The sequence below is a fragment of the Hirundo rustica genome, chromosome 1 (assembly GCF_015227805.2).
Source record: "Hirundo rustica isolate bHirRus1 chromosome 1, bHirRus1.pri.v3, whole genome shotgun sequence".
NCBI classification, from domain to species: Eukaryota; Metazoa; Chordata; class Aves; order Passeriformes; family Hirundinidae; genus Hirundo; species Hirundo rustica.
Window position 1 is genome coordinate 154,995,949 of NC_053450.1, and position 27,069 is coordinate 155,023,017.

General features: G+C 51.3%; 1 protein-coding gene across 1 annotated transcript; it reads left to right on the plus strand.

Annotated features, from left to right (window-relative positions):
- The first annotated feature begins 993 nt into the window (after positions 1 to 993).
- PTH1R (parathyroid hormone 1 receptor) lies at positions 994 to 27,069 on the plus strand. Its single transcript, XM_040063904.2, has 10 exons — positions 994 to 1,038; positions 2,772 to 2,866; positions 5,232 to 5,418; positions 8,462 to 8,615; positions 15,334 to 15,394; positions 17,999 to 18,065; positions 21,243 to 21,337; positions 24,318 to 24,459; positions 24,907 to 24,948; positions 26,452 to 27,069. The coding sequence occupies exons 1-10, from the start codon at positions 994 to 996 to the stop codon at positions 26,812 to 26,814; spliced, it is 1,251 nt and encodes a 416-aa protein (XP_039919838.1). The 3' UTR covers positions 26,815 to 27,069.

Here is a 27,069-nt window from a genome sequence, read left to right on the forward strand (position 1 = left end):
TCCAGCTTGGCAGCAGGAAAATCACGCCAGGATATTTTTTCCCTGAAAGCTCTGAAATCTCCTCTTCTTGGCTTTTCGGGGCCTGCACAGACAGATCTATAAAAATCTATAAAAATATCCCATAAATACGCACAGACACACTCAGTAAATTAATATTGGCAAGGGCTTCGCTCCTCCAGCGCAAACCGCAGAGAAACATTCCCAAATCTGCGGATTCTGATGTAATAGGGCTGAGGTTTGGCATTCCAGGACAGCGTTCCAAGCCTCAAATCCCAATCAGAGCTGTCATTCAGAGCCCAGCATTCCTGACGTTATTGCAGCCCCATGGGCAGGGCCAGGAGGGAAAGGAGGGAACGAGGAGAAAGATGCTGGATTGGTTGGGGTTTTTTTGGGATTTGTTGCTAAAATCGGTCTGGGAAAGGCAGGACAGGCTGGGTTGGGGGCAGGCATTTTAACCCTTTCCAGGAATCCCTGAGTTGAGCTGCAAATCCCAGCAGGATCAAGGAAAATATCCCGATATTTAATGGAAACCTCAGGGTTTTCAGGGCCAGCTTTAGAAAACAGCAACCTAAAACCTCCTAAAGGATTAATTATTAGGAGCTCTCCGGTGACAGGACCTTTTCCAGTGGCATTTTGGCAAGCTCAGGTTGTGTCTGGATTGGGTAACCACAGGCAGAGCTGGCTTGGGATTTAAAAAAGGGAAAAATAAACGCAGGTGATTTTTTTTTTTTCCCCCCCCTCGTATTCCATAGCCAAAGTATTTCCTTCCCGTGTTTTCTGGTGTGGGTTACACTCCGCCACGCTGGACATCAGTCATCCAGCAACGGCTAAATTGTGCAATTCCAGCAAAATTCCCAGCTCAGCAGGCATTTTGTCCAGGCAAAAATTCCCAGGTGATCCCTGAATTGAGCCAGGAGTTTGTAAAGCGCTTTGGGTTCCTTTGGGATGAAAATGCCTCGAAACTCCCAGGCATAGGATGAACCCCACTCCATCATGGATCCATTGCAAAATTCCCAGGTCAGCAGGCATTTTGTCCAGGTAAAAATTCCCAAGCTATCCGTGAATTGGGCCAGGAGTTTGTAAATCGCTTTGGGTTCCTTTGGAATGAAAATGCCTCGAAACTCCCAGGCGTGGGATGAGCCCAACTCCATCATGAATCCCTTGGGAAAATTCCCACCTCATCTGGCATTTTGTCCAGGCAGAAATTCCCAAGCTATCCCTGAATTGGGCCAGGAGTTTGTAAATCGCTTTGGGTTCCTTTGGAATGAAAATGCCTCAAAACTCCCAGGCGTGGGATGAACCCAACTCCATTGTGAATCCCTTGGGAAAATCCCCAGCTCAGCAGGCATTTTGTCCTGGTAAAAATTCCCAGGTGATCCCTGGACTGGGCCAGGAATTTGTAAAGCGCTTTGGGTTCCTTTGGGATGAAAATGCCTCAAAACTCCCAGGCGTGGGATGAACCCAACTCCATTGTGAATCCCTTGGGAAAATTCCCACCTCATCTGGCATTTTGTCCAGGCAGAAATTCCCAAGTGATCCCTGGACTGGGCCAGGAGTTTGTAAAGCGCTTTGGGTTCCTTTGGAATGAAAATTCTGTGAAACTCCCTGGTGTAGGATGAGCCCAACTCCATCATGAATCCCTAGGGAAAATCCCCAGCTCAGCAGGCATTTTGTCCAGGCAGAAATTCCCAAAACAATCCCTGAATTGGGCCAGGAGTTTGTAAAGCACTTTGGGTTCCTTTGGGATGAAAATGCCGCGAACCTCCCAGTTACGGGATGAAACCAACTCCATCGTGAATCCTTTGGGAAAATCCCCAGCTCAGCAGGCATTTTGTCCTGGTAAAAATTCCCAAACGATCCCTGAATTGGGCCAGGAATTTGTAAAGCGCTTTGGGTTCCTTTGGGATGAAAATGCCGCGAACCTCCCAGTTACGGGATGAAACCAACTCCATCATGAATCCCTTGGGAAAATCCCCAGCTCAGCAGGCATTTTGTCCTGGTAAAAATTCCCAGGTGATCCCTGGACTGGGCCAGGAGTTTGTAAATTGCTTTGGGTTCCTTTGGAATGAAAATGCCTTGAAACTCCCAGGCGTGGGATAAACCCCACTCCATCATGGATCCATTGCAAAATTCCCAGGTCAGCAGGCATTTTGTCCTGGTAAAAATTCCCAAACGATCCCTGAATTGGGCCAGGAATTTGTAAAGCACTTTGGGTTCCTTTGGAATGAAAATGCCTCGAAACTCCCAGGCATGGGATGAACCCAACTCCATTGTGAATCCCTTGGGAAAATTCCCTCCTCATCTGGCATTTTGTCCAGGCAGAAATTCCCAAGTGATCCCTGGACTGGGCCAGGAGTTTGTAAAGCGCTTTGGGTTCCTTTGGAATGAAAATTCTGTGAAACTCCCTGGTGTAGGATGAGCCCAACTCCATCGTGAATCCCTTGGGAAAATCCCCAGCTCAGCAGGCATTTTGTCCTGGTAAAAATTCCCAAAACGATCCCTGAATTGGGCCAGGAATTTGTAAAGCACTTTGGGTTCCTTTGGGATGAAAATGCCGCGAACCTCCCAGTTACGGGATGAAACCCACTCCATTGTGAATCCTTTGGGAAAATTCCCACCTCCCCACCTCAGGGAACACAAACCCCGCTCCCCAAGCCGCCGAAAAGACGGGATTCCCGAGGGATCCGGGCTCTGCGTGCTGCCAGGGTTGTGTGGCGCAGGAGGGCCGCCTTCCCCATGTGACGCTGTTTTCTCCATCGTTTCTGCTGCAGGAGGTCTTTGATCGCCTCTATTTGATTTATACTGTTGGATACTCCATCTCCCTGGGATCCCTCACAGTTGCTGTCCTTATCCTGGGATACTTCAGGTAGGCGGCTCTGTTTTTACCTAAGCGGCACCGGAAAAGCCTCGGGTTTTTTTTCCAGAAGGATGAAACTGGGGTGGCGGAGTTCAGGGAGAAAGCCACCAGCGGTGGTGGCAGCTGTGATTCGGGCTGGGTCAAGGTATCGTAGGGAAAACTTCCCGGGGGATGGTGGGCGGGATGTTGGAACTCCTCCCGCTTCCCTCGGGTGGAGTTTTCCAGGCCCTCTTCGCAGCAAAACGGGAAGAGAGGGCGTCTCCAGGAATCCCTTGGAAGGCCATCCAGGATTTTCTGTCCCCGTTGTCCCTGCAGGTGGCTGGCTTATCTTTAGATGGCTGATTTGCAGAAAAATAAGATTCCCCGAGGGAAATTCCGCTCTAAATCCAAATGTCCTTGAAGGATAAACCAGTTGAAAGGGATGGAAAACTCCCAGGCTGATCCCTCCGATGTCCCCACGCTGCTGCTCTTCCCAGGGATCCAAAAATGACCCTCCCGACTCCATTGTGCCCCCTCCCTTCCCACCATCCCCGCCAAGGGATTTAGACCCCTAAATCCACCACTTCGAACCCTCATTATCCATTTCCCAATCCAGCATTCTGTCTTCCATCCCCGGAAAGTGTCCAAGGGCAGGTTGGACAGGGCTTGGAGCAAGCTGGGATAGTGGAAGGTGTCGGGGTTGGAATGGGATGGTATCTAAGGTCCCTTCCAGCCCAAACCGTTCTGGGATTCTGGGATTCTTGCTGGCACGGACAGCATGGGATGGGAGGAATGAAAGGAACATCCATATCCAGGAATTTGTCCTTTGGGAATGTTCTGCCTGGTGGCCCAACAGAGCAGGCTGACCCCAAGCCCTGAGCCTCAAATTTGCTTCCCTTCGATGTCTGCTCGTGTATTGTCCTAAAAAACCAGCAGGATCTGGACAAGGGCTGGTGGGACATCACGAGGTGGGATTTGGGAAGCTCGAGCCGAGCCCTGGACATGGAACATTGGGAATGAAATGCGCGGCTTTGGGCTCTGAAAGCGCTTGGAGCTCCCAGCAGACAGAAAAAGCCTGGATAGCAAATCCCAAATCCATGACAGACCCAATCCAAAGGGGACTGCAGACCCCATCCCTCCACCACACTCCTGTTCTCCCAGCCTTTTCCCTCCATTTCCCACTGGATACTGGCGGGGTTGTTAAAATATTCCATGTGCACGTGTGCAGGAGAATTCCTGGTTTTTCTTTACCCATGTCTTTATCCCATTCAGAGCACTTCACTTCCAGCCCAGACCACCTGGGCAAGTGTTCTGGAGCATCTTTATCCCAAGGATCAGAGCAGCGGCAGGGATCAGGCCGGATTTTATCCTCGATAATCCAGAGACTCACTGACTCCCTTTCAAATGCAGGGAACAAAGCCAGCCCTCACTTCCACTCGGTGTAATTTGGGTCGTAAAAGCGCGGATTGCAACCGGCGTCGTTATCACAACATCCTGCAAACGGGATAAAAACACAGCCCTTAATTAGTGCGGATTGTTGGGATTTAAGAGGATGCAAATCCACTCGTAATTCCAGGCACGGCACCAGAGCTCCAGAGGGGACCCCGGGAGGTCATTTCCTTCTTCCCAAAATCCTGATTCCTGAACCTTAAACACACCTCCTCTTCCCGGTTCTGACCCCTTCACCTCTCACCATCCCCGAAAAGGCTTTTCCTCCAAAAAGGACCTTAAAGCGCTTTACAACCGGGGTTTGTGGGGCCCAAAAACTGCTCCAAAGGACAACATTTACAGCTGGAAAACAGGGAAAACAGCCCAGCACTCCAGAGTTACCACTGGAGCTGCTCCTAAATTGAGCTGGGCAAAAAAGAATTAATGGTTCGCAGGAAGCTCCGCGAGTTTCCCGGTGGCCCCAGGTTCTTGGAGCCTCTGGAATCTGAGGGAAAGTGTGGATAGGAGAGCGGGAATGGCTTCCCACTGCCAGAGAGTAGGGTTAGAGCAGATTTTGGGAAGGAATTCCTGGCTGGGAGGGTGAGGAGGCCCTGGCACAGGTTCCCAGAGGAGCTGAGGCTGCCCCTGGATCCCTGGAAGTGTCCCAAGCCAGTTTGGACAGGGCTTGGAGCAGCCTGGGATAATGGGAGATGTCCCTGCCCATGGCAGGGGCTGGGGCTTGATGGGCTTGGAGTCCCATCCATCCCAAACCATTCCATGATTCCCTGAAGCCCATGGAGAAGGTATTAATCCATTTCCCAACCCCAGGGGAGAGCAGGGAGCGGTGACCCTCACTCCGCTCCCCACGGGGACACGGTGCCGGTGGGAGGAGCTGGGGCTCTCCAGAGCCGGAAGACTCCATCCAACAGCTGGACTAAACTTCCCGATCCTTCTTCCCCTCTTCCAGGCGTTTGCACTGCACTAGGAACTACATCCACATGCACCTGTTCGTGTCCTTCATGCTGAGAGCCGTCAGCATCTTCGTGAAGGACGCAGTCCTCTACTCCGGGTCCGCCCTGGAGGAGATGGAGCGGATCTCCGAGGAGGACTTGAAATCCATCACGGAGGCACCTCCAGCGGATAAGTCGCAGTTTGTGAGTATTCCCAGAGCTGTGTTTTCCCAGGGTTCGCGTCTTTGTCCTCTCTTTCGGGGAGTTTTCCACCCTGCTCATCTTATCCAACAGCCTCTTCCCATCCTTTCCCATTCTCAGTCCGTTGGTTTGGAGGTATTCCCAGTTCCTGAGCTAGGGAAAAGCTGCTCCCATAGCAGTCAGGGTTGATGGTTCGATTCCCATCTACATTCCCCTGATAACTCACTGGAATTTATGGCTGCGGAAGCATTCCCGACCATCCCAGCACGAGGCGCATCCAGCTTGGCTCACAACATTTCCACGGACAGGGAGTGCATGACCTTCCTCCTTCTCGTACGGAATAAAAGGCATTTTGGAAGGGAAAATGGAGGGAGGATGTGGTGTCACAGGAAGGGGCGGGGCTCACCTGCAGAAAGGAGGAGGTGTCTGTGAGAGGGACCTCGGACAGAGTTGTTGAGGTTGGAAAAGAATTCCAAGGTCATCCAACCTTGGAATGGTCGGTGGGTCTGCAATCCCAGCCTTGTCCCCTGCCCAGAGCACTGAGTGCCACATCCATGAATTCCTTGGACACCTCTAGGGATGGGGACTCCAAACCTCCCTGGGCAGCCCCTTCCAGGGCCTGAGCGCCCTTTCCCATGGAGAAATTCTTGCCGGTGTCCAACTGGAACCTCGGGTTCCATTTATGGCTGGTTGAGTCAGTACAGTCAATCCAGGCAGACGAGTGTGGACCCAAAACCAAATCCCAAACTAAAATCAAATCCCAAAATAAAAACAGAAGTGAGATCGGCTGGACTCATCTCCAAAGTCCCCTGGGGATTTCGCTGTCCAGAAATCTCTGATGGCAACATCTGCGTTGTCCGTGTGCTTGGGGGGGATGAAGCCCATCCTCACACTTCCCACATCCCGAAGCTCTCGGCTGTCCTCGCCATTGGTCCCATCACGGATTTCCCATGGAATCCTGGATATGGAACCTTCTCACTTCCCAAGACTCCCTGACAGGAGAGGACAGCCAGGCTGGGGCTCTGCTCCCAGGAAACAGGGACAGGAGGAGAGGGAATGGCCTCAGCCTGGGCAGGGGGAGGCTCGGCTTGGACAGCAGCAGGAATTTCCCCATGGAAAACGTGGTCGGGCCTTGGAACTGCCATGGAGGGTTTGGAGTCTCCACCCCTGGAGGCCTCCAGGGAATTCCTGGATGTGGGACTTGTTGCTCTGGTGGGGATCCAGCACAGGTTGGGCTCGGTGGTCTTGTAAGTCTTTCCCAGCCTCAAGGATTCTGGGATAAGTCTTCCCGCCCGTGGATTTGCTTGGCTTCTGGAGCCTTTCCCAGCTTGTGCCACAACCAGGGACCAGCAACACCCTGTGAAAAATCAGAGGAATTGGGAATGCCCCACTGTGCCTGCGAGAGCCCCAGCTGGAATTCTGTCATTGTGTTCCTCTCCCATCCCGGAGATCCGTGTCATTAATTTACAGAGTCTCACTCGGTACGCTCCAAAATCCTCTTTTTCTTTTTGGAAAGAACACAAAATGCTTCGCTGCATTGTTTGGTGCTTCTCCTCGTGCCGGGCTCGTTACAAGGGATAATTAGGATAACCCATGGCATTCTTTGGATATTAGCGTTTAATGGCGTTTCCCACTCTTCGGAATTGCAAGGCAAACGAGCGATGAAGGCGGCGATTAATGGATTTGTTTCCAAATGAAGTGGGAACAGCAATTATGGCCTGACACTCCCTGCATGAGGCAATAAATATTAAAAAAAAATAAATATAGGACGCATTATCAAACCTAGGTGGGGATTTTTTAATAAATATTAAAAATATTAATTAATTCAGGGGGATTTTTAACAGATCTATTTTAACTCCCTCTGTCTACAAAAGAAAACTGCTGTAATGTGTGCATTTCTTATCAATATGCAAATATGTATGTAGATTTATGGACTGATGGACAAAAAAATTAGCAAAAGAACTGTGCCAAGATTTAAAAAAAAAAAAAAATCACTTTTTATTTCCCATTATTGGCATTTTCGGTCAGTCCTTTGTATTCCTCTAGAAGGAGGGGACGGCACAAAGATGAGCCAAGGGATGTGGCAGCCGCAGAATTCCTGTGAGATCCAACTTCCCAGACTCCAGGGATATCCACGCTGAGCTGGCTTTGTACCGATTATTCCCAAAGTGGTGCCGATGTTTTGCAGCCTGTCTCTCCTGGAGCTGAGAAATTGGGAAGGAGGGCGGCTTTGTCCCAGTCTGTCCCGAGGGAGTGTTGGGTCGCAGTCAGGGCCCTGCTCCCACAAAATGGAAGGATTTCAGCTCAGCGTGGAGCCAGAGCTCAGCTCAGGAGCCCATTTAGCACCAGGATGTCCTGGAATTCTCTCCCAGATCCCCCACCTTGCCGCTCAGGCCTGGTCCCGAACACCTTGAGACTTCCAGGGGAAAAACCTCCAGGTGCTGTTTGCTCTTGGAACGCCCGGCTCCAAAGGCAGCAGGAGCCATCCGCAGCGGTTCCCGGTTGTTGAGGACAGACAAACAACCCCGGAGGGTCCTGGCACGGACATCCATGGCAGGATGGAGTGGCTTCATCCCACCTCAGTGCCTCCATGAGCTGAGGAAGGAGTTGTAATTCCAAGTGCTGTGACTTCAGCAGGGCACCCAGACCAGGACAACTTGGCCCTTTGTCCACCAACATGGACAAGGAACAGAGGGAAAAGACGAAACACAGGGAAAAGATGAAACACAGGGAAAAGACGAAACACAGGGAAAAGATGAAACACAGGGAAAGAGGCCATCATCTCTTTTTCCCAACTTCCCAACTTCCCAACTCACCTGCTGCAGGAAAAATTATCTTTGGCTCAGGAGTTTTGGGTTTTTTTTCCCAGCTGCTGGCCTTCCCTGCTCCTCCAGGGATTTTCCCCCCCCAGAAAAACCCTGGAACTGAATTTTCTGATTTAATTCTTTTCCTTTCCCCGCCTTGTTTCCCGCCCCACCTGGAAGCATTGGTGCAGCTCAAGGATTTCACCCCGTGTCCCTTCTCTGTCCTTCTGTGGTCGCTGCAGGTGGGCTGTAAGGTAGCTGTCACCTTCTTCCTCTACTTCCTGGCAACCAATTACTACTGGATCCTGGTGGAAGGGCTCTATCTCCACAGCCTCATCTTCATGGCATTTTTCTCAGAGAAGAAATATCTTTGGGGATTCACGTTATTTGGCTGGGGTAAGTCATGGCTGCTCCTCAGGGCTCGCCTGGAAAAGCCTCTTGGGAACGGTTCTGGAGGGAGAAATGCCGGCGCGAGGGAATACGGGAGAGGCGGCGGAGGCAGGGTGACTCTTGCAAGGACAGGGTTTCCATGCTGGGAAGCTTTTCTCATCCCAGGATTTTGGTGTTTCCGCTGCGGCTCTTCCGCGGTCTCCGGAAGGATCAGCCCAGGCTTGGAGAGGCAGCGCAAAAAGCCAGGGAATTCCAGGACGGGGTTGGGAGGGGCCTTAAATCCCATCCAGTGCCAACCCCTGCCATGGGCAGGGACACCTCCCACTGTCACAGGCTGCTCCAAGCCCCAGTGTCCAGCCTGGCCTTGGACACTTCCAGGGATCCAGGGGCAGCCACAGCAGCTCAGGTGGCGCCTCACCACCCCCACATTTTGCCACGGGGCTAAATTTGGGAATGGCCAGCCGTTTCCAGGGATTTATCCCCACGTCTCCCCAGGATCTCCTGCTGAGAAACCAACAGTGAGCTGGAAGGGCAGAGATCTGTGGGAGGTTTTTGAGCATCTGCTCCCAATGAGAGCCCCGAGCTGTGATTTCCTCCCTCAAACCTCAGCCAGTTCAAATCCTTGAGGTCTCCTGAGCCTCGGAACGCCACTGGAAACCTGCAATTTGTGGGGAAGGCTCTTTTATTTTCCTTTTTCTTTCAACTTGGGCATCTTTTCCCTGAGTAATGGGAAAGGGGCGGGATGTGGGCGCAGGGAAGGGGCTCCTTAGGAGGAGACGTTGTGGGCACGCACATTTCGGAGGAGAATGGGATTTCTGTTCACTCCTGGCTTTAATTTTGGCTTCCCAGGAGTTACGAGGTGCCGGGACAATAAAACAACTGCCTGCAGTTGTCTCGGAGTCCGGAGGCTGGGAGGAGAATGGGGAATGTTTCCGATGATCCCTGGGGATGTGAGGAAGGATAATGGGGTGCAGGTTTAAACAGGAATTACAGCAGGAAAACCAGTCGGGGGGGGTGGGGGGGCTGTGGTTACCTGGCCCAGCACCACTTCCCAAATTCCACATCCCAAATCCACCTGGACACATCCTGACCGCATTTCAGGGCAAGGTTCAGGTGTGCACCACCCCATCCCCATTCCAGGATGAGATTTTTATGGGAAAGTGTTGGCGACTCTCTCTAACGGCGGAGCTCTGAGCAAGGCAGGGGGCACAGAACCGAGTTTATGGAGGATTGCAGATTTTTGGGATTCAGTTCTCCCGGGAAGAGCTCTCTCCAGCCTTTCACATCCCCAAGTGGGAGATGGGGAAGAAGCTACTTCCCAAACCTGTTCAGCTGCTCCATGGGTCAGAAACCGCTGGTGCTGAGAGATGATAAAGATGGGAAGTGTAAACATAGAAATATTCCAAAGTGGGAATCCATCTTTCGGGAAAAGTCCTGGACAGCTGTAAAAATTTTGGGGAAATCAACAAATTAGGAGACACTTGATGGGTCTTGGAGCAACCTGGGATAGTGGAAGTTGTCCCTGCCCTTGGCAGGGGGTGGGATGAGATGGGAATTAAGGCCCCTCTTCACCCAGATCCTTCTGGGATTCTATTCCAGGGATTTGGCATTTCTTACCTCAGCTGCTGAGGGGCGGGGAGGGCTCTGGATGGCACCTCGCTGCTAAAGCAAACGAACAAAACCCCAGCTAAATCAAATCAGGGAAGGGAAACAAACTCATCCTCCTCCAAACCTTCGGGCTCTGTGAAAACAACATCCAACTGCAAAGAGCAGGCTTAAGGAAGCAATTCCCCGGAGGGAACTCGGGAGGGGAGGGAAGCAGCTGGAAAAGAATGCCGTGTGTTTAACAAGCAAAACCAAAGGAAAACGCTGGGTTGCTCCCGTTAACTCTCCCCGGGCGCTGCCAGGGAATAATCGTTATATCGGAGTCACACCTGTCACAACAGCCAGCGCCCCCGGCCTTCCAGGAGTCTGAGGCTGCCCCATGGAAATTTCTCTGGAATGAGAACACACGATCCCTCCGGTGGCAGTTGGGATCGCTTTGTTTGGATTGGGACGATAATGTCCGCACAGGCACCCGCTCAGGCGGATTGTTTGGATAATTTTTGGGCACTTGGAAAGGGCAAAGCAATCCAGGAGCCGCTGGAGACGGCGGAAAAATTCCAGTTCCCCTGCAGCGGGCACTGGATCCTGCCCACACCGCAGCAGTGAGTGACAGGGAATCGGGGAGAAATAGTTATTTATTTGGAAAAGGCGGATTTGCCCCCAAAACTGGGACTTCCTGGCAGTAATCGGCATGGAAATTGTCCTGCCTGGAAACATCCAAGGTGGAAACGGGGCGCGAAAATCACCCCACAACATCTCGTTTCTGGGAAAAAGCGGGACAAAGAGCAATTCTTTGATGTCATCTCCAGGGATTTCTGTCCGGCTTTTTCAATCCACATCCTCACTGGCACGAGCTCCGTCAAAGTCCTCAATTCCCTTCTTCCAAGGGAGACCCGCCCCTTGCCAGCGCCCACCCAAAATAAATAAATAATGGCATTATGGGAAACAGTAAATCCCTTGGGAGACTCCCAGCTCCCTGCAGCTGTTTTTTGAAGGAAGTTTGGGAACCATGACCAATAGCCAGGAAACCCAAGCCGATTCCATCGGCATTTTTCCTTCACACCGCGTTAATTCCCACACACACGGCTGGGCTGCCCTGGATTTCAGCAAATTGAGGGTTGCAGGGACACCTGGAAAAGATAAAAAAGGGAGGGCCTCCGAAAATCCATGATGGTGAGCCCTGTGTGTTTATCCGAGCAGGAATAATCCTTCCCTGAGAAATCTGCACCAAGCAGGACCAGAGGCTTTAGAAGTATTATTGTTATTCCCATTTAACATCAGGGAAAAGGGACACAGAGGGAGTCATAAAATACAGGCATTGTTCCTCAGAGAGGCTTTTAAGTTCCAGGGAATTGAGACCAGAATTCCCAGACCTAGTTTATTCCTAAACTCCCTTCCAGCAGTCACTCCCTCCCTCCACATGCACGAAACCCGTTTTTCCAGCTGCTGGGAGACACGGATACGGGGAAAGCCCTTGAGGGGGTGGGGTGGCCAGCAGATCTTTCCCATTTTCCGGCTGCTGGGGAGATTCCTGACTTTATAGCACCTGCATTGTAAACACTGTGTGTGTGGCTGGAAATGCACAGCGCATACAATGTGGATTCTGTACAAGTCGCTCACGGCACGGCAGGGGCGGGGCTGGAGCCGGGGGAGGACATCCATCCGTTTATCCATCCATGTATCCATCCATTCATCCATTCATGCATCCATCCATGCACCCATCCATCCATCCGTCCATCCACCCCCCCATTTATCATCCATCCATCCATTCATCCATCCATGTGTCCATCCAGCCATGTATCCATCCATTCATCCATTCATGTATGCCTCCATTCATCCATCCATCCATCCATCCATCCATGTGTCCATCTATCCATATGTCCATCCATCCATCCATTCATCCATTCATGTATCCCTCCATTCATCCATCCATCCATCCATGTGTCCATCTATCCATATGTCCATCCATCCATGCATGTATCCATTCATGTATCCCTCCATCCATCCCACATCCATCCATCTATACATCCCTCCATCCATCCATCATCCATCCATACATCCATCCGTTCACCCATCCATGTATCCATTCATGTATCCCTCCATCCATCCATTCATCCATCCATGTGTCCATCTATTCCCTGTGTCCATCTATCCAATGTCCATCCATCCATCCATCCATCCATCCATCCATGTATCCATCCATCCATCCATCCATCCATCATCCATCCATCCATCATCCATCCATCCATCCATCCATCCCTCCATCCATCCATCATCCATCCATCCATCCATCCATCCATCCCTCCATCCATCCATCCCTCCATCCCACGTCCATCCATCCATCCCACATCCATCCATCCATCTATCCATGTGTCCATCTATTCCCTGTGTCCATCTATCCAATGTCCATCCATCCATGTATCCATCCATCCATCATCCATCCATCCATCCGTCCATCATCCATCCATCCATCCCTCCATCCCACGTCCATCCATCCATCTATCCATGTGTCCATCCATCCATACATCAATTCATCCATCCATCCATCCATCCATCCATCCATCCATCAATTCATCCATCCATCCCTCCATCCATCCATCCATCCCTCCATCCCACGTCCATCCCTCCATCCCACGTCCATCCATCCATCTATCCATGTGTCCATCCATCCATCCATCCATCCATCCATCCATCCATCCATTCATCCATCCATCCATGTATCCATCCATCCCTCCATCCCTCCATCATCCATCCATCCATCCCTCCATCCATCCATCCATCCATCCATCCATCCATCCATCCATCCATCCATCCCACATGCTGGGATTTTCAGGGATAACTCTTTTCCGCTGGGTATTTTATTGTTGCCTGGGAGCTCGGCGCAGGATTAGTGAGAACGGGAATTGTGTCTCTCCTGAAGCTCAGGACAAAGCAAGGCAGGAACAAATCCCTGTCAAATATATCCAAATCTCCCAAAAAAATTCCATCCTTCAGACTTGCAGTTTGGCTGTAGCGGGAATATCCAACATTTCACGGACAGCCTTTCAAAGTGGCCGCTCCTGAGTGGATATAAACTGAAAGAACACCAAAATCATTTTCAATCCATTTAAACCTTGGATGATTTTCCATGGGGAGGTGCCTGTCACCTTCCCCGAGCCCTCACTTCCCTCTCTCCAAGCCCCCCGAGCGACAGGTCAAGGATTTTCTCCCCCGTACCGGCAGCGCAGGGAATTGCGGAGCGGGATGAATTCCTTACAAATGTGGCTTTGTAGGAGCGCTGGGCCTGAGTGAGAGGCTCTGTGTTTAATTATTTATGCTTCCTTATATTACCTCGGCATTCCCAGCTCCCGGCCTGGATAAGGGCCCCGTTGTCCCGGGGTTTGGGACACGGCCGTCCCCGCTCCACGCCCCGCGGTCAGGAAAACCTTTAAGCACCCTAATGAGACTTAAGTGCACGCCGAAAGTTAAGCCTGGGCTTATCCCCGAGCCCCAGTGAGCTTAGACCGGGAACAGCCTCTTCACAGTCCCCGCTGATAAATGTCGCCTTTATTTATTTTTTAATAATTTTTTTTTTTTTTTTTTTTTTTCCCACCACCACCTGAAAGGGGTCATTCTTCCCGGATTTGTGGAAGCTACTGTGGGTTGGATCCTGCTTTTTAAGGGAAGCCAGTAGGGGACTCGGTTGTACAAATAACTGGACCCTAAAAAAAAAATATATATATATATATATATATATATATAAAATAAATACAGGGTTGCATTTGGATATTGGGGGAATTTTTTTTCTTCCACGCTTCACGGGGAAAAGACCATGGCCCCGGGGTAGCTGTGCTGAAATCGGGATGGTTCATTTGGGAACGAACCTTTGGCTGGATATTTTGGAAGCATAATCCTAAATTTTAGCATTTCTCTGCTTCACGCAGCAGCTCTCTCGTATTTAGCAGAGCTTCCAATCCGTCCAGGGGTTTTCTGGGAAAAACTGACTGAGCCTGGCTCCTGCTCTGCCCTTCCTTGATGTGAAGGAAGGGAGGAAATATCCCGGAGAAGGTGTGCTGGATAAAACCATTGGAATCATGGAATCACAGAATAGTTTTTTGTTGGAAGGAGTCTTGAGGATCATCCCATTCCACCTTCTACCCTGGGCAGGGACACCTCCCACTGTCCCAGGCTGCTCCAACCTGGCCTTGGGCACTTCCAGGGATCCAGGGCAGCCACAGCTGCTCTGGGAATTCCAGCCCAGCCAGGAATCCCTTCCCAATCTCCCATCCATCCCTGCCCTCTGGCAGTGGGAGCCATTCCCTGTGTCCTGTCCCTCCAGCCCTTGTCCCCAGCCCCTCTCCAGCTCTCCTGGAGCCCCTTCAGGCCCTGCCAGGGGCTCGGAGCTCTCCCTGGAGCCTTCTCCTCTCCAGGGGAACATTCCCAGCTCTCCCAGCCCGGCTCCAGAGCAGAGTTCTCTGCTTCCCATGGGATGAGTTGGCCAAAGCCGGTTTCAGTCTCAGGTTCCAGCACCCTCAGGCCTTGGAGATCATCGAGTCCAACCCTTTCCAGCCCTGCCGAGGCCACCTCTGACCGTGTCCCCAAATGCCACATCCACAAGGATGTCACATCCCTCCAGGAATGGGGACTCCACCCCTGCCCTGGGCAGTCCCAACGTGTAACAGCCCCTTCTGGGGAAGGAATATTCCCGATTTCCACCCTGCGCCTCTCCTGGCGCAGGCTGAGATCATTCCCTCTCCTCCTGTCCCTGTTCCCAGAGCCCGACCTCCCCGGCTGTCCCCTCCTGTCAGGGACTTGTGCAGAGCCACAGGTTCCCCCCTGAGCCTCTTTTTCTCCAGGCTCAGCCCCTTCCCAGCTCCCTCAGGAGTTTTCCAGACTCTTCCCAACTCTTTTCCCTTCCCTGGATGACCTCCAGCCCTCCAACGCCTTTGCTGTGAGCACCCCGAAACGAACTCTGTCAGTTCTTAGCTGCGAAAGCTCGGAAAAGCCTTTCCAAGCCTCAATGATTCCTGAACCATCAAAAACCGCTGCTTCCACCTCTCCCTAACCCGCTCCACCTGGAATTCTGGTGCCGGAGCCCCGGGTCCCCCGCTGACCTGGTGTCACCTGTGTTCTTTTGCAGGACTCCCTGCTGTGTTTGTCACAGCGTGGGCCAGCGTCAGAGCCACTCTGGCCGACACAGAGTAAGTCTCGCCTTGGTCTCCTTCTCCCCCTTCCATCTGCAGAGTTTTGTGGGATTTATGGGTGAATTCCAAAGGAAAAAAAAAAAAAAGGGCCCGGGAAAAGCTGGGATTCTACTCCGACGCCATAAACCTCTGGAGGAGGGCGGCGGATTGGAAGGGAAGGATCATTTCTCCTTCTGTTTTGCAGGATTCGATAAGAGGGAATACCTGGGGGGTGAAGGGACTGTGTCAGGGCTGGGCAGGGATCCGGAAAATCCTGCATGAGCGGGAATGGATTTGGGACACAGCAGCTGCAGCACGGTCGGAGGAGTTTGGTGGTGGCAGGGTGGTGGAACAGTAACTCCTCCGTGGATTTTACAGTCCCGGAATGGTTTGGGTTGGAAGGGACCTCAAAGCTCATCCCATTCCACCCCCCTGCTGTGGGCAAGGACACCTTCCACTATCCCAGGCTGCTCCAAGCCCCATCCCATTTTGGGAGCCGTTCTCCCAAAATTCACAGGGCCTGACCACACCAGCCCTTCCCAGGATCCTCCAGCAGAGGATCAGTCCCCAGGCATTCCCAAATGGATTTGCATGGGGAGACGCCGCTTTCCAAAGGGGATTTGAGCAGAGCTACTGCAGGGTGACACGTTTGTGTCCTGGCTCATCCCCACAGAGGATTCCAGGGAGCACCGGTGGCTTTCCGGCCTCACTTTCCCTGAGGAGCTGGCCTGGAAAAATGGCAGCTGCCATGTGGGGGTTTTCCTGGATCAGATAAGGAAAAGCCTGCGGCGTTCCTCTCTCCAGAGCTGGAGAGATTCCCAGCAGATTAATTAACTGGCTCAGCTTTTCCAATGGCTGCTGGAAAACTCCTGGGAGCAGATAGAGCCCTGCCCTCCTTGGCAGGTGGAGGATTGGATCCCAGTATCCCAACATCCCAGCATTCCGGCATCCTGATATCCCAACGTCCCAACATCCCAACATAACGACATCCCAACATCCTGATAGCCCAACATACTGACATCCCAATATCCCCACATCCCAACATTGCGACATCCCGACATCCTGACATCCCAATATCACAACATCCCGACATCCCAACATCCCAACATTCCGACATCCCAATATCCCAACATCCCAACATCCCAACATCCCAACATCCCAATACCCTGACATTCCGGCATCCCGACATCCCAACATCCTAACATCCCAATATCCTAACATCCCGACATCCCAACATTCTGGCATCCCTATATCCCAACATCTCGACATCCCAACATCCCAATATCCCAATACCCTGACATCCTGACATCCCAACATCCCAGCATCCTGACATCCTGACATCCCAACATTCCGGCATCCCAATATCCCAACATCCCAACATTCCGGCATCCCAACATCCCGACATCCTGTCATCCCAACATCCCAATATCCCAACATCCTGATAGCCCAACATGCTGACATCCTGACATCCCAATGTCCCAACATCCCAACATCCTGACATCCCAACATCCCAACATCCCAATATTCCGGCATCCCGACATCCCAACATCCCGATATCCCAACATCCTGTCATCCTGACATCCCAACGTCCCAACATCCTGACATCCCGACACCCCAGCATCCTGACATCCCGACATCCCGACATCCCGACACCCACCAGCTGGCCCTTCCAGTCCTCACTGGGATGTGGACTGAAGGTGGATGCAGATAAGGATTTGGGGGGATTTGGCCGGTCCTTTGGGTTGGAGGAAATTCGGGAAGCGAGTGTGGAACCCCGGCATTGTCCCCATCACCGGGTGTCAGACACCGCCTCTCCCCAGGGGAAATCGTGCAGGTTTATTCCAAGGGGGAATCATGGAATGGTTGGGTTGGAAAAGACCTTTAAAGGTCCCCATAATCCAACCCCCTGCTGTGAGTAGGGGCACATCCAGGATGGAAGAGGCCTGCAAGGAATCTGGAGAGGGATTATCCATTGGGAACTGGAGGGGCAGGACACAGGGAATGGCTTCGCACTGCCAGGGGTCAAGGATGGATGGGATATTGGGAAAAATTCCTCCCTGCGAGGGTGTGGAGGCCCTGGCGCAGGGTTCCCAGAGAAGCTGTGGCTGCCTCATCCTTGGAAATATCCAAGGCTGGCTGGATGGGGCTTGGAGCAGCCTCTCTCCCACGGCAGGGATTTGGAATTAAATCACCTTTAAGGTCCCTCCCAACCCAAACCCATTCCAGGATTCTGGGATCCTACATCTGTTCAGCCTCTCCCGCATTCACGAAACCTGGAATACTTTTAATATAGGGATTTTTTCCTGCCGAGGAAGTGAAGAGGTGGAGAAAGGATCCATTCCTGCCCAGAAGGGAGAAGTCTGGATGAGTGTGGAAAGAGCTGGAAAGAGCTTCCCCCTCTGGAGAGCAGAACCATCCCAGCCATAGGAACATTCCCATTTTTCAGTAGCAACATCAGGAAGAGGGATATCCCGAAGTCCTGCTGAGTGCAGGCAGGGTCAGAGCGAGGTCTTTCCACCAGGCTTTGGAGGAACTCACCCTTCCAGGGGGATTTTTCCAAGGAAACCCTTGAGCCGATTGCTCTTCCAGTGCTTTCCTGACAGGATGTCCATCTCTCCTCAGGTGTTGGGACTTGAGTGCTGGCAATTTGAAGTGGATTATTCAGGTGCCCATCCTGGCAGCTATCGTGGTGAGTACGGGACGAGTGAAGGGGCGGGGAGGCCTTCGGATCCGTGGGAAGAGCTGATCCAGGATTTCCCGCTCTGTTGTCACAAGCCCTGCCCTTCCATAATCCCTGCATATCCGCTCTGAGGGGTTTGTGTTTGTCCCGCCTGGAATTTCGGCAGCTGGGTGTGGCAGAAGGGTTTGTGAGCGACTTCAAGGGGAAGAAAAAAAAGAATCCCACATTTTTGGGGCTAAGGCCCTGGAATCACCAGTGAAACCAACATTCAAGGCGATATTTCCTACCCAGAGGATCCTGGAAAACTCCCAGGAGTCATAACACCTTCTCACCAGGCATCTCCCATTGGAAGAGACGGAATTTGGGATCTGCGCCTGGACCAAAGTTTTCTCAGGCGTGTTTCAGGGCTATCCCGTTCTTTCGGAACTGGCAAAAGCTTGGGAAGCCTGAGGTGGGAAGGGGAATGAAACCATCCCGGATTTGACTGGATCTTCGATCGCCGAGGGTGGATTATTCCAACCCCCACCCAGGAGCCGGAGGGGAAAGAAAGGATCTGAGCGACATTATCCCAACTCAGGAGGAGCTCTCCAAGGTCGGAGGAGGCTTTGTAAGATTTAATTACCTGCACCAGGTGAATCCAGTTGTGTCCCAATTAATGAATTGATTAATCACCCTCTTCCCCTGCCCTCTTTATTTGGCGTTCCCCATTGCTCGGTCTCCTGGTGGAATCCATGTAGAAGAGCTCACGCACACCCCCAGATCCCAGCTCCCTTTCCACTCGTCCATGAGTGGAGTCGGTAGGAACCTCTCCAGAGTCCAGAGGGTTTGGAATCAGGCAAACCACAAACCAGGAGGCCCTGGAAGATGCTCGGCGTGGGCGAGAAGAACACCAGACGCGCAAAGAGCGGGAAATTTTCCGAGGTGGATGCGCTCATCCCTACCCTTAAGTGAGATTTTTGGGGTTTTTTTGTGGAGGGGGCTGGACTTCACCCTTTTGGGTGGAAATTCTCCACCTGGCTCCAGCAATTCCTTGGAAGAGGCGCATCACCGAGACCACATCTTTGGAAGTGGGGCTGGGGAGGCTGGAGAAGAGAGCTCCGATGGTTCAATTAAATGAATTCCAGCAGCCCCGGTCGCATCTCATTTAAAGGCCAATTAGCAGAGGAGAAAGAGCCCGATTGAGGCTCATCCTTGGGAAAACAAGCTTCGCCCAGGAGGCCGTGCCCGCGCCCCGGCAATTCACGGATGAGGCCGCTCATTATCCAAAAAATATTCCGTGGGTTGAGTCTGTTTGATTTCTGTGGGTCTGCATCGCTCGCTTGGCTGCTTCTGCCGTTCCCACCTTGCTGGACCAAGTCCCGCGTTTTCTGGGGGAGATTTTGGAGGCTGAGGGCTTTAAAATCTCCCCCACTTTCTGCTGATTTGGATGCAATTCCTTCGTCTGGATTTCTTTCCAGGTCTGGCACGTCTGGGGAAACCGGAGGAATTTCTCTCCTGCGTGTGATAAGGTTGGGCGCCTTTAATTTTGCCGACAATTGCAGGACAAGATTCCAGCTTTGGAGCCTTTAAAGCTGGAAAAGCTCCTACAGAGACATCAATCCCGCTTTTTCTTTTCCCTGTTTTTTCCCCTTTCAGATGGTTTCCAAGGAATTAAAGGCCCCCAGGATCTGTGCTTCCCTGCCTGTCTGTCTATCCGTTCTTCCCTTGCAATTCCCGTGCCAGTCAGGAAATTTCAGCCAAACGGAGCTCAGGGAATGGGATTTCAGGGATGTAAAATTCCCACAGACCTCATGAAAACAGGGAAATGGATGTAGGAGAGAATTTTCACTCTTATCCCAGTGACGGAAGGGGTATGGCACGACCTTCTTTGCTTTTTTTTTTATGGAGAACAGTTCCAAATGATCTTGCACCTCCTCAGAGGAGAATGAATCCCAAAGCCATGGCAAACCAGGCCCGGCTGGTCCAGCAGCTCTGGGAATTCCTGGTTTTGCCGGGGAGGAGAACTGACCGTGGGAACGACTCTCCAATGGCGGGATCTCTGTCATGGAAATTCTAGAACTCGGATCTGCCCTGGCTCCAACCAAAATGAATCCACGGAGGTCTCCTGGACTGTCCAGCTTGGGGTTCACGGGGGATCTCTCCCTAAAACTCCAAGCCTGTGTGTGGTGTGACTCCAGAGGAATCCGTAGGCATTATCCAACAGCATGGATCTGCTCAGTGCAGTCACAGGATGGTTCTGCCTGTGCCCTCTCCACAATCCCATGGATGGGTCTCGCCAGGACAGCAGCTGGTGGAATCCAGGGAAACCAAGCTCGGAAGAGCTCTGCAAAGACGGGAATCTCCCCCGGGGTCGACCCGCCCTTTCCTCTCCGTGAGGCGTTGCCATTCAATTTTCCTCGGCGGGCTCCTGCGGGATGAGACTGGAATCATGGAGTTGTGAAGGTTGGAAATGTTCTCCCAGACCAAGCCCAACCATTCCCCCAGCACCACCGCGGTCACCACTAACCCTTGTCCCCAAGCGCCACATCCACGCGGGATTCCAGCGCTTCCTGGGATGGAGATTCCCGCCATTCCCAGGATGAGGGTTCCACTTCTTCCCGGGGCAGCCTGTTCCAAGGTGCTCAGGCACCGCTGGAATTATCTCGAGGAGTCGGCCACGAGTTGGGTTCACAGGCAGGAGACGACATTCCCTGACCGCCCTCGTCTGCTCCATCCCAAACACTTCCCAGAGGAAGCTCGGCGGGAGAAATATGGGAGGGATCCAACAGTTTCCTTGCCCTTTCTGCCTTCCTGAGCTGCCATCTCCAGTTAGGTCCACGCTGTGCCTCCACCACGGTGCATTTGGCTCGTTCCTCTTTCCTTTTGGAAACGTGGGGAGACATCCCACGGGTGCTCCTGGAATCCCGAGGGGGAATAGACAAATAAAGAAAGGACTTGAGAGATAAATAAAAACTCATTCTGGCCTTCCCCAGGTGACTGTGAGGTGTCCACACCTCCGTCCCGTGTTCTCCCTGGAGGTTAAAATCCCTGGGATCACTCCCAGAACGCTCTTCCCTTCCACAGGAGGAGCTTCCACCGCAGTCCCAGCCCCACCTGGGGGGAACGCCAGCAGAACAGCTCCACCTTTTCCATCCGTTTCCGACCGCTCTCACTCCCTCTGTCGCTTGTTTTCTTTTCCCCCTGCAGGTAAATTTTATCCTCTTTATCAATATTATCAGAGTCCTCGCAACCAAGCTCCGGGAGACGAACGCAGGGAGGTGCGACTCGAGACAACAGTACAGGTGAGTGCCACCTGCCCTGTCCCCTTCCTGGGATGGGACAAAACCCTTGGATCACCCCCCGGGCTGTGGAGAGAGCCCAGGGTGACGCTGGTGCTGACTTATTAAAGAAATATGGGTATTGATGTGGTGTCGATACCCAACTGTGAAGGACAAAAACTCTCTAAACAGTTTAAAGTTAGAAAGCGTGTGTTTATTACGGCCGGGCAGCACGCGGGATATTTCCCTAATTCGCACTGCGAAATTCACAGGTAATCACAAAGCCTTTTATTTACAAAAGTGTTGAATATCCAAAATACAAATGCATATTCATAACCCTGTCACCTCCCATTCCTCGCTTCATAGGCTAATTGGCAAAAAGGCTATTAAGCATGCGTACTTTGTTTCTTAAAATGAGTCGGGGGTCTATTTTGGGGAGGGGTCACCCAAAATGAGGAAGTAAGATGAGTCTTCCTCGTCCTGACCTTTCTACCTTTTCAATGCATTTGTGACAAATGATTCTTTGGTAGAACTTACAGTTCCCTGTGTCCAATGGGTCCTTTAAGCAGGAAACCTGCAGCTAAATTATGTCCTATTTGCCACATTTTGGTTTTCATTACAAGCACAGCTACATAAACATAAACCTGACAAGAAATGAGTTACAAGTTCCGGGGTAGTTTATCTAAGATCCGGCCTCTGTTAACTGCGAACAAAGATTACCTCTCTACTTCAGCTAATTCAGCAACTTATTATCTTAACTTCCCTAAAAATCCTTAGTTCCTCAAAACTAACGTCTCAGTGCCACCTGAAAAAACCCGAGAGTTTTGGTGCATTCCAAGTCTGGCGATGCAGAATGAACCAGAGCAGTTCAAAACCCTCCTCAGCCTTTCAGTTCCAGCCTGCTGGAGGTCGGGGAGGAGCTCCCAGCTCCTCGGCCAGTGTTTTTTTGAACCAAAAAGTGCAAAAATGAAGCGTTGTTTGCGCTGCTGGAGGCCGTGAGGCTCGGATCAGTTTATCTGATTGTTTTTCATTTCCCTCCTGTGCTTTGTTAAGCTTGGCCTGTCTGTTAAACCTGCCCTTGAGCGGGTGTTTCGGTGCCTCAGCCGAACCAGAAAAAGAAAAAAAAAAAAAAAAAAAAAAATTCCAATTCCATTTCATGTTTTTGTTTGGTTTTCCTTTGTTCTGCCAGCTCATCTCCCTTGATAATTCAGGTTATTTGCAGCGTGGTGCAAAATCCAGATGGAGAAATCGGATCGCTGGGACACCGTGGCTGCTCGGGAGCTCCCGAGGCTTCTCGGGATCTCCTGGACTGCCCAACAGGACACTTAGGAAGTGAGGGAGAGCGGTGATTTGGGATGTAAACCCTGAGCTGGCTGCTCCCACCTCCCTCTCCAAACACACTCATTGGAGGCAGGAGGGAGATCCGGCAGAAGAACACCTCCCAGTTTATCCTCGCTGCCCTGCCAGCGCTCTGATTTATCCATTTATATCCCCGGCCGAATCTTTGCCATTAATTACGGTTTGGATGGGGCCCGCTCCTTTTTAAAGTGTTAAATTCCCTCGGTGGTTTGCTGGACGGAGGCAGCGCCGGGGATTTCTGGGAGCGATTCCTGCCCTTCCCCATCCCTGCCGCGCTCGGGGACTTGCTGGAACTCTTGGCGCGAGGTTTAATCCCGCAGTTAATGTCAATTCCAGGCAAAGCTGATTCCCTCCGGAGCCAGCCCAGCCAAAAACACTCGGGGCCGTGGTGCCTCCTTGGAGCCCCCAGCACCGATCCCGTGCTGAGGTGGAGCTTCTTCCCGGAAAAAGGAGCTTTTCCAAGTGATGCTGAAGCCCAAAACGCCTCCTAGGAGTGCTCAGCTCTGCTCTGTCCTCTTCCCTGGGATTTCTGGAGTAGTTCCAATCCTGATTCGCTTCCCTCTCCTCCAGATCTGCTCATTGCCACTGACCCAGGGTGGATTTTCCTGTCCTGCCTCAGTGGAGGGGTTGAGGTTGGAAAAGACCTGTGGAAGTGACTTTTCCAACCTCCGGCCCAAACGGCGTCAGGCACTGCGGGGTTGTGTAGGGCCGCAGAAACATCCTTTAGGGATAAGGGGATCTGGGGGCTGTGGGAGCCTGAGGGCTGGAATTGCAGCAGAAATTCCTTTTGGTGCCTCGGGAAGGCTGAGCTGGGACAGAGACTGGACAGAGCTGGAGAATAAAGCAGAGATTTATTGAAAGGCCTTCAAGGATCCACCTTGGGCAGGACAAGAGCCTGGGCAGGGACACACCCAAGGTGGAACCAAAATGGGCACAAAATGGTCACAAAATGGTCACAAAATGAACACAAAATGGACACAAAATGGACACAAAATGGACACAAAATGGTCACAAAATGAACACAAAATGGACACAAAATGGACACAAAATGGTCACAAAATGGACACAAAATGAACACAAAATGGACACAAAATGGTCACAAAATGAACACAAAATGGACACAAAATTGTCACAAAATGGACACAAAATGGACAAAAAATGGTCACAAAATGGTCCCAAAATGGGAACAAAATGGACAAAGGGTCACGAGGTCTCGCACTTTTATAAGTTTTGGTCCATTTGCACATTGGGGTTGAATTGTCCAATTCCAGCTCCAGGTTCTCCAGTCCCATCCTTCTTGTTTTCTCCCTCCAGCCACCGTTGTTTGTGCTTTTGGGCTGAGCACTTGTCCCAGTTGTCCTTGGTGTGCAGCAGGAGCAGGATTTGTTTTGTGTGGCTGCTGTGTGCAGAGAGCTGAGTGACCCTGGCTGTGAGCTCAGAGCTGCACCCTGGGCACCACGGAGTGGGAAACACAGGGAAGATAAAACTCCAGGCATCACTTTCATTCCTTTCCACCTCCCACCCACGATCCTGACCCAAACCTGGACTTGATCTGAGGCTGGAAAAAGCATCTCAGTTTGGTGATTCCAGCGAGGTTTATCCACGCTCTAATTCCCGCTGTATCCCGTTTTTTTCCCCTCTGCAGGAAGCTGCTGAAATCTACCCTCGTCCTTATGCCTCTGTTTGGCGTTCACTATATTGTTTTCATGGCTATGCCATACACAGACGTGTCAGGGATTCTTTGGCAAGTTCAAATGCACTATGAAATGCTGTTCAACTCTTTCCAGGTACGAGAACTCCGGGAAAAACCTGGGAATTTCAATGGGGAGTGGAGGGAAATGTGGGTGCAAGGCTGCCTTTGGAAGCGGGGATGGGTTTCCCGTACACTGGAACTCATCCATGAGGGGAATTTGGAAATATTTCCGCCTCAAATCTGTTTCTTATTTGCAAAACGCCAAGAGAAGGGGCGGTGCATCCAGAAAAAAGTGTTTTTCCCGACGCACCCCAGGATCCCCTTGGCTTCTTGTCCCCCAGGACACTCTGCTCCCTCAGGAATTCCCATCCGCAGGGAATTTTCTCCGTTTCCCTCCCCTTGCCCCGCATTTCTCACACGCATTTTCCACGGCTGGTTTTGAACATTCCCAATCTCAGAGAAGCCTGGTGGGATGCCGGGCAGAAAAGGGACCCAAATTTCCCTAAATTCCCACTAATCTGCTGTTTCCTCCTCCTTCCAGGGATTTTTTGTCGCCATCATATACTGTTTTTGCAATGGAGAGGTGAGTGAATGTCTTAATTCCCTCCTTCCCTGGGTTAATTCCTCAGATGCACATCCTCATTTTCCCGCAACAAACACCCTCGTTTTGCACCCCAAGGTCTCTCAGACCACATAAAAAAATTCAAATCCTCTTTTTTTAAATTTATTTTTCTGCTGGAAAACCCCGAGGTCGATGTAGCACCGATAAATGAGCTGCTGGAAGCAGCTAATGGAGAAAAACAAAATGTGGAATTTTTGATTTCCTAGCACAAGCGCTGCTTCATTTCAAATTGAGAAGAGAAATGGGCTGATAGAGCCTCTGATCTCAGCAAAAAAAAAAAAAAAAAAATGGATTTTTCCAGGTTCTTTTGACTATTTTTAGTCTGTTTCCAGAACAATATGCTTTAATTCCCTGGTTTCCATTAATTCCCTCTGTTGCTGCTAATTAAGGGAGTGGATGGTCAGCGGCTGCACCCCAGGGAAGATCTTCCACAAAAAACGAAATTTATGGGTTTTAAGGGGGATTTGTGACCTAAATTTGTGGATTTTAAGGGGAATTTATGGCCTAAATTTATGGATTTCAAGGGGAAGCACAACTGCAAAATCACTGCTTATGTTCTGCGGATAAAACGAGGATAAAATCCAAGGGGAATTGATCTCACCCTAAATTTAGCAACCTCCTTTAGGCCCAGTCTAAAATTCCCGTTCTGGGGCGATTTCCCAGGATTCGGGCGCCTCTTGAGGTGGTTTTCCCACTCCCACTTGGTTTTCTTGGGACATTGAGACAATTCCCTCCCGGATGCGCTGCTCTCCATCCCTTAACCCCTGGGCAGAGCTATCCCACCTTTCCGACCAGAGGTTTTCGGCCATCCAAGCTCCCAAACGTCCAACATTTCCTTCGGAAAGGGCAGATTTAGCGTGAGCTTATCCTTCTTTCCAACTCCATGGAACCACAGAATCCCCTGGGTTGGAAGGGACCCCAGTAAAAGACCGCGGAATTCCAAGTCCCCGCGGAGTTTCCCGCCCATCCAGAAAAATCCCCACATTTTTCCTGCCGTTTTTCTTCTCCCACTCACTTTTTTTTCCCTCCTTGTGATCGGGATGAGCAAAGCAATCACACGGAGACGAGAGACTTCGCAGGGCAGAGAGTTCCTCCGAGAGAGCCCAGGGCTGAGCCAAGCCCAGAGCCCCTCTGCCTATTTATTTCTTACTTTTTATACATTTGTGGCTCTGGCTGTGGATTGGCTTCTGGAGTTATCACCCCTCAGCCTCAGTGGCCAGACCAACTGTCAGTTACAATTGTTTTCAGGTCAGAAATACACAAACAAAGGACAGAGAATGAAAAACAAAGGATTTGTTTATGTTACATCTGTGGGAAAAGGCGAAAACTGCTCCTAATATTGTACAGTAGCTAAAAAGTCTGACTCCATTTTATGAACAATCAAAACGCTTTAAAAAAACTCAGAAAAACCAGCGTGACAACCTCCTTTTTTTTTTTTTTTTCCCTTTCTCTTTCCCCCTCCAGGTCCAAGCAGAAATAAAGAAGTCGTGGAGCAGGTGGACTTTGGCGCTCGACTTCAAAAGGAAAGCGCGGAGCGGGAGCACAACCTACAGCTACGGACCGATGGTTTCCCACACCAGCATCACAAACGTGGCCACCAGAGGGGCGCTGGCCCTCCACCTCAACACCAGGCTGATCCCAGGGACCCTCAACGGCCACCGGAATCTGCCGGGGTACGTGAAAAACGGCTCCATCTCCGAGAATTCCATGCCTTCCTCCGGCCCGGAGCAGTACAACAAGGACGAGGAGTACCTGAACGGCTCCGGGCTTTACGACGGAGACAGGCCCACGGTCCTCGTGGAGGAGGAGAGGGAGACAGTGATGTGAAGACGGGAGGAAGGGGGACGAAAAGGAAAAAAAAAATAATAATAATAACAATAATAATAATTTTCAGCCGAAGGATGGGAAAAAAAAAAAACAACACACGGTTCCCAGAGAGCATTTAGTGGGAAAAGACCATCGGGCTAGGCAGCGGATTCCAAGGGTTTTCCATGCGGTTTCTCTGTTCTGTGGAATGAGAGGTTAAGTTATTTTGGGGGAAAAAAAAAAGAAAAAAAAAAAATTTACCAAAAAAAAAAAAAA